Below are 13,277 nucleotides of genomic sequence, written 5' to 3'. Positions count from 1 at the left end.
CTTGTATGCATCCAATTCAGAAATGGGAGGCAGATCTGTTGTTTTGACTCCTTGCAACAGAACTGTTTTGCCCTTGGTGTCGAACTGAATTGTCTTCAATTGCTAGTGACACAACATTGGGCTGTGAGCTGAAAGCCAGTCGATGCCCAGAACACCGTCGTACGGAGTCAGTGGCAGCACGCGAAGATCGGTGTGGAAGGTGTGGTCGGGCACTTGCCATGCCAATTGGTGCACATTCTTGTTGCAGAGGAGCCGCTGTCCATTGGCCATGCGAACTGAAACCGGGGGTAGTTTGTGCAGAAAGTCGGACGGCAAAGGACTCACTGATGAAACTGTGAGAGCTTCTCGAGTCGACCAGCAACAGCATGATCTGATCGCCACTGTGCCCGCAGGCGAATGGTGGAAGGGCCTTCCTCGCCGGAAACTGCATGTTGACTCAGAGAGCAACATTCAGGTTTGTGCGAAGCTGGTGCATCCAGAAGCTGCAACGCATGCACTATGTCGTCAGACAAAATTTCACCGAATTCTCCCACCTCGATCATCAGGATTTGTCCCTTGCGCTTGCACTGGTGCTCGCGGGAGTATTTGTCACCGCAGCGGAAACACAGGTCGTTGGCTCATCGGAACTCCGGCAGTTGCCGCTCTTTGGCAAGGACATCGGCTGCCGGGCGCGGGGCTGCTGCTGCGTGTGCTAGAACGGGGGCTGCTGCCATTGGGGGCAGCGGGTGGACGGCCCACTGGTACGATCCGATGGCGCGGGGCGCGTTGTTTCTCTAGCCCCTCTTCCTGGATTTGCGCGAACACTGCGGCTCGCGTGATGCTGGAAGGAGCCTGTAAGCGCACGCCGAGTCGTAGCTCGTCCTTGAGCCCAATCAGAAACTGGGAGATGAAAAACTGCGTGCTCAAGGTTGGATCCAAGGACAGAAGATGGTACATCAGTGTCTCGAATTGCTGACGATATTCCTGCACACTCCCTGTCTGGCGCAACTGAACCAATTGGTGCATCCATGCCTCAAACTCTTCTGGCCCGAATTCCTCCCCGACAGCCGCGCGGAACACTGTCCAGGACAGCCCTGGATGTTTCTGACGGTGTGCCTGCAGCCACATCACTGCCAGTCCGTCCATGTACAGAGAGGTCGTGGTGACCCAGCTGTGTGGTGGCACACGGTACAAATCGAAGTATGACATGCACCGCTCGAGCCAGATGCATGGAGCGTCGTCGTCGAACCGCGGGAAGTCGTGCTTGGGCGGCTTGGTGTACAGATCGGTCATGCGATCCCGATCCGTGGCCGTGGGCGATGGCTGGAGTAGCAGAGGCGGGCCGTGGTTGACGAGCCGCGAGCGGCAGCTGGGCTGCCCCGCTCGTGTAGAGGGGTAGTGGCGCGGGGCAGGTTGGCGGGGGAGGTGGCGGTGGTGGTGGTGCGGGTGCGGAGGAACCCGTCGTCATCAGAATGCCTGATGGCGACATGGCGGCGGTGTTGTGCAAAGCGGTGGGGTCGACCGTTGGGGCGGCCTTGCGGGCCTCATCTACATCTGCTTGGGTGAGGTCGACCTGCTTGGAGTGATGTTTGAGCTCGGTGGATACCTGCTCGTTGTAGGGGAGCTGCACTTGATGTCGTTCGTCGGATGTCTTCTGGTTCGCTTGAGGCGGCGAATGACCGTCTCGAGCAAGTTCTGCAACTTATCGATGATCTCCGTCATCGCGTCGAGGACGCGGCGGGTCTGCGCCGAGGGTTTGGACGGCGCCATGGTCTCGCTCCAAATCGACCGAACCCCGAGCAGGATTTCGGGGGCGAGCTCATCGGAGCGGCTCGCACCTGACCCTGGTGGATTTTACCGGCGATCGAGATGGTATGAGATCAGCGGCAGCGGTGAGGTGGTGGGAAAAAAAATTCAGGCTCTGATTACCAGATTGTCATGACCCGGGTAAGAAGGGGATCGAGAAGGGAGATAGGCGAGGAGCAGCAGGTTAGGTGAGCGCGCGCTTGGAGAAGGGGAAAGGGAAACTAGTTGATATTTCTATCGCTGCCTCACACATTGGTCATCGTACAATTTGTAGCTGCCCACCTGGGCTAGCCAACCCTGGCCTTGGGCCCAACACATTACACGGCCTTCGGCCCAACACACCCCACTCTCTTTCTGTTGCGGTTTAGTTAAACGCAGTTAACTGAACTACACTTTCAGTCCGCTGCAGATATGTCATCTGGAGTCGTGACAGCAGACTTGACTAATCCAAGACATAGTGAATCAGACATCCTTCTCTTTTCCAAAGTACTAATATACCATGCATATGTGATATGTCAAGGCGAATCCTGATCAACCGTTGGCGCAACTCTAGCAAGGCGTTGATTGTTCTGGTACACATACTTGTTCGCCCAGTACAGGTAGTTGAAGAAGCCGAGCAATCCGACAACAGCTACAACCCAGTAGAACAGGTCAAGATGACTAGTGTTCAAGCTTGCACCCTCGAGCCAGCCTACCCGGTGACCATGCCTTGTCGCCCCGTTCACAGCATCCACCAGGAATGTGGCCATCAACGACGCGAGCCCCAGATCACACCAGAACAGCGCTGTGGCGATCGACTTCATGCCCCCTGGCGCCTCACTGTTGAAGAACTCGAGCAGCCCGGTGAACGACGTCACGTCCGACACGCCGAGCAGGAAGAACTGAGGTGCGAGCCAGAAAAGGGACATCTGCACCTCAGCCCCCTTCCTCTTTTTCTCGACAACCGCCGCGATGACGCAGGCAAGTATCATGGAGGCAAAGCCTATGCCGATGCGCTGCAAGTGGGTGATGCCGCCTCTGTAGCCCGTGCGCCTTCGCAGGAACGGCACGATGAACTGGTCATAGACCGCAAGCATCAACATCTGGAATGTGATGGGGATGACGAAGAGTGTCGCCGGGGAAACGTGGATCTTGCCGAGCCTCGTGTTGGTCAAGCCACCTTGCTGCACCGTGAACGTAAAGAGGATGATGCTCGATATGTATCCAATCATGGAGCTGATGAAGATGGGAAGCATGCGGAGCACAATCTTGGTCTCCTCCACCTTGGTCACGCTACAGACCAACCAGTCCCCCTTTTCACCACGGTTGATGCAAGCTTTATCAAGAAATCTGGCACCATGCATCACAGAGTTAGGGAATGGATTCTCAAAACTCTTATGGGGTACGCTACTCTCTATGGCAACTTGATAAGTGCAAGTAATTAAAAACGTGGTTCGATTCACCGAGTCTTACTTCAGACTATTTGTTTGAGAGACCGAGCGATTGTAACCTGTCCCCACCTCGGTACTGCTTTCATGCGCTTCTTCTAGCCCCTCACCAACTTCAATCTTCCTGTTTCGGAAGGCAACCACAAGAACCTGGGAGAAGCAAAATTGAAGTCAACACAAGCAACATACTATTATGTTTTGAGCCAGGAAGTAGCTTGTACCACCTGCAGTATTCGAGTCAGAGGACTTCCTTGTGGTACTTGGTTGCGGTAGAAAGGGAGACCAGCAGCAACTACGAGCAATCCGAGCAGAACTATGACGGCACACAACCCTAGTGCGATATCCCACCCTTTGTAGTCCTGGAGCCACACTATGAGAATCAGCCCTACAAAACCTCCAAAAGAGATTCCGAAGGTATACCAGTTAAAGAAGCTGGACTGCTGATGGGACTCTTTGGGATCTTCATGGTCAAATTGGTCTGCTCCAAGGGATGGCAAGCAAGCCCGTATACAACCATCACCAAATGCACTCAGATACAAGCCTACATACAATAAGGCAGCGTTCTTGCCCTGGACCTCTTTGCAATTGTTTGGCTCTGCTTCAATATTGCAAGGGGGTGGATGGAGGGAGGGTAGGTAGGCTTGCAGTGCGAGCAGTCCATATCCCTGCACAAATCAATGCATGGTTGATCAATTATGCTACAATAACATTACATATCTTAGTTCCCTACTTGAATACGGATTAATGTTGGCATGAAGGAAGTCCTCATTTATCGGTGTTAATAAGTGGGTTTCATTGTCAAGGATATGCCAAAGTATGTACTGTATCTTTCGCACGAATTGAGTTATATGAAAACATGACAAGTTATAAGGCAGTTTGAAGTTTCAGCATACCGCGGGTATGCTAAAGGCGCATCGCTGTTTTAGTAAGGTATATTTATACTCCATTCTCACCACGCCGCTTACAATTTCGTACACCCAAAATTGATTGTTGCTTATGGTTTGTGTCTATTACAGTAGATCGATGCCAGGCTAAATGGTTGGATGACATTTCCTCTTCTTCTTTTCAAACAATTTTTCTCGCTGATTTTGTTAACGAAATCAGGTCTGTATTTTGCTTTTTCAAAAAATAAATGTATCCCAAGTTCCCAAGCAAATTTCAGCTTTGGAAATTTACATCAGAATTGCAGACAACACTTCCATCAAATTTGTTGAGACCACATTGAAATGAAGAAAATTATAATAATAAAACAAATCAAATCTATGGTACTATATGTTAATCATTTTTAGCACTTATCAGAGTATAATTTTAAGATACTAGGATTTCATATTCACTTCTTTCTACTGATAAAGCCGCATATGTTTAACATAATTCATAAAGAAACGCATGTTTTATTGCCGTCTCTGTTATTGGCTGGTTCTAGTTAAGCAAAGAATAACTCCTTTGAGTCAATAGAAAAATAGAAATCATGTAGATAACTGAACAGATGAAGATGTATATTACCAGAAACATAAATGGACCAATGAGGAGCATAGTTTTGGCGCGAGTGATGTAGGAGTCAGAGAGGAAAGCTCCGATCATTGCAAACCCGGATGTGGCGCCAAAGAAATTAGCAGATGTAGTCACCGAGCCCGAAACCCCCATATGCATTGTTCCGTGGAGATAAGTAACCATATTCAGCACGTTTGGGACAATAACCACGTTTGTTACCACAGTCAGTACTGCAAATCGGAAACAACGCACAAAAGTGATTCAATGTCTTAAACTCAGAAGCTTACAATGAGATATTGTATGTGCAAGCATGTGTAAACATGTATGCAAATAAGGACTCGGCCTGTATAGTGACTTAATTACCATACAAAAACCATGCTGCTCTGACTCCACCGTGCACCTCTTTGTTGATGGTTTTTCCCCTCCAATTCACAAAGGCTCCAAGTGCCATGGTGCTTCTTCTTCGTCCTTCTGACTCACTACTGCTTGTCTGCCTGCCTCTTGCATACCTCACAATAAGAGGGGTATAAATAGAACGTGGATATTCATATTCGGAGGACTGATAGCATCAGCAGGACCAATCAAAGATTCTGGCCTATTTTATCCCATCATTACCCACCACCAACATTTATTTGAATTACATTGCTTCTACTTGCTATTTTCTACCAAGTAAAACTTCGACGGTACAAAACGGATACACTAACATCGAGGTAGAAAAAGAGGTACATGTGACTAAAAATCCACAAGTACCAACAAGTCAAAAACGCACATTTTGCTATCAATGTGTCATCATCATGAGAGCAACATTTTGCAAGCTAGCTCATAATCCATCAATTTTTTCGAGCACAAGTTCTTTTTTATTGGAGTGCACCTTGACTGATTCATGAAGTGGGATCCCGCATCTGGGACAAACATGATAACTACGTATATCAGAACTTAGAATTACAACAAAACAAATTGTTAGAAGAAGACTCCAAACCTACAATGACAAACAAAACAAACAAAACTGCAGGCAGCTAGAAAAAACAAATAACTAGGCGGAGACAGTGAGGGAGGAGCCGAGCTTGATTTGTATGTCTTCGACGCCGTGGCTGCGGCCGACCTGGAAGCGAAGAAGGCCTTAGTCTCTGCGACCATGATGCTGCTGAACCGCGTCGTGAAGCCGAACAAGATGCCTGCTTGCTCGTTGGATGACGAGGTGGTCCTCACGCCGGCGCCTATCTATTCTGGCTCCCCGCCCGGTGCTCCTCCTTCCTCCTCGTATCCCTGCTTGTGGCAATAGATTGGCATTAACCACCCTGAGTACCTAATCTTGTTAGGTCTATTGGACAGTGTGCAATCAAAATCATGTGATAGTTTTCTAATCCAATAGATTGGATACAACACAAAGACTTATATTTCAGGTTCAAAAGAAGAATCAAATATGAGAGGTTATCTGAACTTACATTTGAATCACGCCACTGTTGGTCCACTGCCTCCTCATGATAACACCATCAACCATTAGGTTGGTTTCCATCCATCAGTATGTTCACCCTTGAGAAGTCCAGGCTAGGGTGCTACAATTAGGATCCCTATGAGAAGACCAATAACTATATTTCTTCATGTAGGTATTCCCCTACCATAACAACAGGTGGATGCAGCCGCTCAACCTGGGTGGGGAGCATACAAAATCTGCAAAATAGGGAGATTAGAAGATGATAATTTCTTTAGTAGTTTAATACAGACAGTGTCACAGTATTTTATAGATGGTTGCTCACATATCTTGATTCATGCCTAGCAAAAATTCCTTGCAATATTCTCTAGAACCAGGAACAATAAGTGCATTGTGAATGGTAAGGAGAACTGAACCTAGGTACAATCTATCACACACAATAAGGTGCAGGGGAAGGGCGATCGCTGGGGCATGCTACGTGGATTTCACTGTGCTCATCGATTGGGCAAGGCTTTCTGCTTTATATAAGTTCCAGTTGGTCCACTTGGCAGCGTTAGACGGGCCCCGTACGCTGCTCGTTTTCTTCGTCGCTAAGAGAGGAAGAGAGAGGGAAACGTCCCCATCCCCAGATTCACCACGCGCGCTGTCCCCATCCTCTCTTGCCTCCTTCCTCTCGGTTCGTTGTTTCAGTGTCGGCGGCTCTCGTCGATTAGCTCGGTGGCGCCGAAGTTGAGAGCTTCATGGGCGACATCAAGGCGGAGGAAGATGGGTGGTGGGATGGATCTGGTCGCCATGGTGTCGGAGCTCAGCGAGAGGAGGAGTTCGACCCTGGCCCCTCACAGCCTCGCTACCTGCCTCCTCTTCATCTCTTCTCCCTCGTGCTGCTCGTAATCTCCATCTCCATCTTCGTCCGTATGCATCGTCCTCCTCATCTGCCAGTCATCCACCATGCCCAAGGCTAGCAGGAAGAGGCCAAGAAGGGAGGCCGACCAATGGCTCAAGCGGCCATGGCAACGCAAGAGACGCCGCACCTGCCCCCGGCCTGCTTTACAGGCCACCATCTCTCTATATCTCCCTTTTTCTAGATTTTCTCATATTTGTTTCTGTGCCTGCAAGGTGTTAGATGTAATGTGGTCAATGTATAGTGCTTTGTATGTTTTCTTGTTTATCTTCAGATGGGGCAACACCTTCAATCAAGCTGGCTACTTATAGACGTCATCTAGGTTCCAATTCTGTGGTCATTTCTTTTACACACAATGGACACTTCTTGGAATATGATGCAGCCAATTCTATTTGTTTAAGCCCAGTTGCTTCATTCACTTTAGGCTGATTGTGATGACACGAGTTCGCAACCATTGACCTCCCTTCAACGGAACAAGGGATCGGAATTCTCGCGCATGATTAAAGAGGCGAAGCATCTTGGCTTGGCCGGCATGCCTTGCTTGGATGGGTAGGTTTTCTCTGCTCCAATCAAACTGTTTATTGATAATACGACCTGAAATTATTGACAAATGCCCGTAACTGTATGCCATTGTGTTATTTAACAGCGTCGAGGAAGCAGAAGCATAGTGTGCATTGCTTGATTTAAACTCATTGTGCGTAAGTACAATACTTCTCCTAACAACCTGAATGTCATGTCTGTTACTTATTTATTGTTATGTTATTTCAGGAAGGCTGTTTTACATCAGATTCAGATGCTTTTCTTTTTGGATCAAGGACAGTTTACAGAGGAGTCTTCATAGGTATAGCTGATTGGCTGATAACTGTTGGTTTATGATGTTTTACTGTAATTATAACGAAATTTTAGATGTCTGCTATTTACTGTTGTTTGTTGTTGCAAAGTGGTCCTGTTGTTGTAGCTTAAATTCTTGTGATTTGCTCATGTTCGCTCTCAAATTAGGGGACGGTGGTTATGTTATTTGCTACGAAATGGGGGACATAGAAAAGAAGCTTGATTTTGGCAGGAAATCACTGGTATGTTGCAATGATCTATCCTGCTGGAGATGATCTTATGGGATTTCTTGCAACCAATAATTTGATTCTTTCGTCCAACACCATATCGCAAAATAGAACACAATTGATAAAGCCCATGTTTTTTTTGTCTCGCCAGAAACAGTTCCTCGCGACCACAGTAAAAATCACGACGTGGCATCGCTCCTTGCTCGCCCAGCCCTTCGCTCTTGGAGAGTGTAATACTACGTAGGAGGACATAGCTGCAGCAGTCTGATTAGCAGGAAGATGGTGAGTACCCTTGGAAAGGTGATGTCTTGTTTGCCTTCCTTGAAGTTTATTCAAATCATTTGTTCCCAAACAACAAAAAGGTTCTCTTTTTTGCTTCCTGCATTCTTTATGCACAGTTTAATTTATTTTCCATTTTGCAAATTCAATTTCAAAGGTGGCTCAGGACAGTGATGTTGTGGACCTACCAGTTAAATGAAGTCATTTATTTTTCTTTTTTTCATAATTTGATCTCGTGACAGAAGTTAAATGAAGGGGGGGGGGGGGGTGTTTGGAGAAGGAAAACAAGTACGTAATATATTTTTCTTTCCTTCATTTGTGCCCTCTAAATACTTGTCAGAATTTGCAGACGACCCCCCGACCCCCCGAGCCGCTCCCGCGAGCGTCCTCGGGGGAAACCCTAGCGCGCCGCCTCTCGTCCTCCCTCGTCGGCCTCTCCCCCCGCCGCCACTGCATGGCACCGCCGGGCAAAGTCCGGCCGACGTTGGTGGCGGCGGGGATCTTTTCCCTCTCCTCGCGTTGGTGTCCGGCGCGGGACGGCACTGGGCGGTGCGGGGCTCAGCGGCACGGCGGCGGGCATGCTGGGTGGCGGCGGTGCAGCTGTGGCTTGGGGCCCCTACGACGCGCGGCGGCCGCGGCGTGGCTTCTCTGGCGGTGACGCGCGCGACGGCCCCGTCTAGATCTGGCGGATTTGGCTCCGGTGGCCTGACGCGCAGCGGGGGCAGCGTGCTGCTTGGGTCACAGGCGTCTGGCTCCGCCATGGTTGGCATCTGACGGAGTTGAAGGCGTGGCGGCGACGGTGGTTGGTGCGTGTCCAGGCAGGCGGGTGGCCGCGAGCGGCCGCCCTGCAGTGGTAGGTGGTGGCGGCGGCACGGTGGTGGTGGTAGCGCTGGCGGTGGTGTGGGCTTCGGCCGACCTTGCGTGCGGTGGCCGTTGGCAGCGAGGGTGGTGGCGCTGGCTTGGGGCTACCCCTTGGGGTCCCGACGTGGATGTGGGCTGCCACGGTGTGGTGGTGGCCCATGGCGGTGGTCTGGGTCGTTTCTTGGCGGCGGCTGGACTTCTTCGGCGTCAGCCTGTCGATGAGCGCCCTTGACGTCCTTTGATTCCTCTCCCCGTCGCTCGGGCACTACCTTCATCGGAGGGTTGTCCCTTTCCCAGTTGTGGCCCATCGCTCGTCTTATGCCCGGCAGCAGGACCGAGCTTGTCTCACGCCCGGCAGCAGGGCCGGACTCGTCTCGCACCCGGCAGCAGGACCGAGCTCGTCTCGCGCCCGGCAGCAGGACCTGACTCGTCTCGCTCCCGGCGGCAAGACCGAGCTCATTTCGTGCCCGGCGGCAGGACGGGTCGATGGTGGCTAGTTTTGGCCGGCCTATTGGGTCTTGACGCTGGGGACAGCTCAGGGGTGCGAAAGGCGGTTCCTTTCCACTCGTCTCTTTGGCTGGGGTAGCGGTGGGTAGCGGGTGAGGTGGCATCAAGGTCCTGGATGCCGGGCGGCGGCCCTAGTGGTGGTGTCGCTGTGCTCCTGGGCAAAGCCCGTGGCTTGGTGCTGCCTGGTAGCCATGGCCGTGCGGGCGGCGTGGTAGTCAGGGTGTTATGTTCGGTGGCGGTGAATATTAGTCGGGGTGAAAACCTGTTCTATCTTCGGATGGACCGGCGGTGGAGAAGCTCGTTCCCTTCTTGAAGGCGTTGCCGTGGCTCTCACTGCCCGTCGTGTTGCTCCAGGGGAAACTCTGATCCTTGGGTCGGGCGGTGGCGGCGCTTCGGTGGTGTAACCTTCATGTAGGCATCGCCTTAGAGCCCACGGTTCGTCGTATGTAGCTTCTTCTCTTCGCAGTGGCGTGTTCACGGTTGAGGCCCCCGGTTGCTCATGTAGTGCTAGGGGTGGTGTTGTTGCGCTCAGTGCCTATGTATCTTGCCTTGGGTGTGTGCGCGTGTGTTCTGGTGGCGTGCGTTGTACCAGATTGTTGATGATCTTTGCTTTATATATAAAGCGGGGCGAAAGCCTTTTTCGGTAAATACTTGTCATTTCTCTGGCAGGTTGGAGAGTACCATGGATATAACATCATTTTGAAAATTCAAATTTGGCTAATCCATGTGTATTGAACCTGCTTTTGAAGCTATCCTGTCTCATTTTTGTGAAGGTAATGCCACTTAAATGCCAAAACATTGTGCAATATAGTTGACTAACCTAGATTAATGAATACTACTTGAGTTTTATGAGGTTATCATCCTTTTGTGATGTATTTTAGTATCAATTTAGAAACATGACAACATGACAGTGTTCTTATTTGTGCTCTGTAGTGAACATGCTTTTGCTAGCTGAACTTTACAAAGAGCTTAGCGTCGTCATCCATCATGCACTGGTCTCTCTCTCCACCTCATCCTTCCTTTGATCTCTAGGTGGGGCTGTGGTTTGATTGGATTTTGTGGGTGGCCTGGTTGGGAGAAGGAAGGTGCATCTATTTTTGCTTTTTTCAATCCTCCCTTTTTGATTGAGTTGTTGCTAGCTTCCCAGGAAGTTCCTTTTACTTAGTAAGAAATGTTAGTTTGAAATATGTTCATTGGGAGTTCAGAAAATGTGGCAAGCATCCAAGTCACTCCTTTGTACTTGTATTGTTTCCTTTTACTCAAGTGCCATACAAGATACTAAGTATTTTTCAGTTTTATCTCATTCCTTATTACTAAACCACAACAGTATTATGAAATTGCACGTACCGGTGCTTCATATTGATTGTACTCGTACTCTAAATCTGACGAAATAACATCGCATAGCACAGACAAGAAAGTGAAAGGGGCACTTACCTACCTGGCACCGCCGAGCTTTCACTCGGGAGGCGCCGTAAGGGGGCGCCCCAATCACTAGTTTTAGGGATAGATGGCTAAAACAAGAATCAGTAAAATTCATAGTTTCGAATCTAAGTCAACACCTATTATTCCTGCAACTCCTCCGTGTCAAAACAGTCTAATACATGCCATATGGTAGCATATATTGAGCGATTCAACTCTGTTACTGGCTTAATGCAGCCATTACAAGAAAATATGCAGTGAAAGTGCGTTATATCGACTAGAGGGGGGTGAATAGGCGATTTTTATGAATTCTTCACTGAGGAATTTGCAGGTGAGGTAATTCCTTAGCGAAGAACTACTTGCAGCGGAATAAGTACTCAAAAGTAAACATAGCAGAACACAAGCATGATCATCATGATGAAATAAAGACAAGCACAGAGTACAGAAAGCGTAAACACAGGATAACACAGGATGAAGACAAACAAACTGAAGAAATTGAACTGAGGAAATTGAGAAAGTCTTCAGTCAAAGTCTTCAAACAGATATGAACAAGCACACAACACAGTTATGAGGAAATGAAAGAGTTGAGGAAATAGTACCAGTAAGCTTGGTGAAGACAATGATTTGGTAGACCAGTTCCAATTGCGGTCTCAGTTGTATGTCTGGTTGGAGCGGCTAGGTATTTAAACCTAAGGACACACAGTCCCGGACACACAGTCCTCACCATATTCTCCTTGAGCTAAGGTCACACAGACCTCGCCCAATCACTCGTGGTAAGTCTTCAGGTGACTTCCGAACCTTCACAAACTCGGTCACTCGGCGATCCGCAATTCCTCTTGGATGCTCTAGACCATGACGCCTAACCTTCTGGAAGAAGCACAATCTTCAAAGGTAACAAGCGTCAGATCCACGCATGATCAATCTCTTCAGTGATGCTCAATCACTTTGGGTTTGTAGGTGTTTGGGTTTGGGTTTTCCTCACTCGATGATTTTTGCTCAAAGTCCTCGGAGGATGGGATGCTCTCAAATGACATGTGTCAGTTTCTCTCGGAGCAGCCAACCAGCTAGTGGTTGTAGGGGGAGGCTATTTATAGCCTAGGGAGCAGCCCGACATGATAAGATATAAATGCCCTTCAATGATATGACCGTTATGTGGGTAGATATTTTGGGACAGCTGGCACAAGGCACAACAACGGTCGGAAATTTGAGGCTCAAATTCCTTAGGGCTATCATGTTCCTCGCTGTGTAGGCAATCCGCACTGGCGAATTCCTAACTCCTCAGTCAGAACAAACTCCTCAGAGACCAGAAGAACTTCGTCTCTGTCACTGAAGAATATGACTGAACTGTATGAGATTTCCAATGGCTTCACTCGAAGGGATTGGTAGGTGTAGGATTTTGAGTTGAGCATCACATGGAAATTTTTCCTTAGTATTTCCTTGACCCCCTTTAAAAGTATGGTGTTTCCTATGACTCTAGAAAGAGAAAATGAAACTACGAAAACAAAAGTCTTCACGCTTCATGTTCCTCGAATGAATACCAAGTCTTCAAGGTCACACCAATTTCTTCACTTACAAAGTCTTCAGAAAGTCTTCAGAAATCCAAAGTCTTCAGTCGAAGAACTTCATTTTTAGGGGTCGACTTTCTCTGTAAATATCAAACTCCTCATAGACTTATAGACCTGTGTATACTCATAAACACATTAGTCCATTAACCTATAAGTCTTCAATACACCAAAATCACTAAGGGGCATTAGATGCACTTACAATCTCCCCTTTTTGGTGATTGATGACAATATAGGTTAAGTTTTCAACGGGGATAAACATATGAAGTGTAAATACTGATATTGAGAAGTTTGATAGCAAGATATAGAAGAACTCCCCCTGAAGATGTGCATAGTGAGGAATTTCCTTTTGAAGCAATGCACACTTGAAGAGTAGTATCATGGAGATCTCCCCTATATCTTGTAATTCATACACGCATTTGACATATAATATGAAGAATTTGAAATGCATGATGAAATATGGTGACTGATGTAATTCAGCATGCGTGCATAAACATTAATGAGGAATAAGCATGCAGAAAAACCACAGCAAAAGTATCAGGCCACCATAGAGTT

The 13,277-nt window shown here is 48.4% G+C and overlaps 1 protein-coding gene and 2 long non-coding RNA genes across 3 annotated transcripts; 2 read left to right on the top strand and 1 right to left on the bottom strand.

Moving 5' to 3' along the window:
- Positions 1-2,300: 2,300 nt before the first annotated feature.
- Positions 2,301-5,154, bottom strand: LOC123124345 (protein NRT1/ PTR FAMILY 4.5). Its single transcript, XM_044544974.1, has 5 exons — positions 5,067-5,154; positions 4,716-4,933; positions 3,434-3,877; positions 3,238-3,362; positions 2,301-3,114 (listed from the first exon to the last, which is right to left on the bottom strand). Exons 1-5 carry the CDS (start codon positions 5,152-5,154, stop codon positions 2,301-2,303), a joined length of 1,689 nt encoding a protein of 562 aa, XP_044400909.1.
- Positions 5,155-6,781: 1,627 nt separating this feature from the next.
- Positions 6,782-7,874, top strand: LOC123124344 (uncharacterized). The gene is made up of 3 exons (XR_006461057.1): positions 6,782-7,585; positions 7,683-7,734; positions 7,805-7,874. It is a non-coding gene; the product is annotated as an uncharacterized lncRNA (long non-coding RNA).
- Positions 7,875-8,276: 402 nt separating this feature from the next.
- LOC123124343 (uncharacterized) lies at positions 8,277-11,033 on the top strand. The gene is made up of 3 exons (XR_006461056.1): positions 8,277-8,376; positions 10,411-10,514; positions 10,675-11,033. It is a non-coding gene; the product is annotated as an uncharacterized lncRNA (long non-coding RNA).
- The last annotated feature ends 2,244 nt before the right edge of the window (positions 11,034-13,277 follow it).

Source organism: Triticum aestivum, chromosome 5D (assembly GCF_018294505.1).
Source record: "Triticum aestivum cultivar Chinese Spring chromosome 5D, IWGSC CS RefSeq v2.1, whole genome shotgun sequence".
Lineage (NCBI taxonomy): Eukaryota > Viridiplantae > Streptophyta > Magnoliopsida > Poales > Poaceae > Triticum > Triticum aestivum.
The sequence above is the reverse complement of the archived record's forward strand: the minus strand, read 5'-3'. Positions and strand labels throughout refer to the sequence as shown.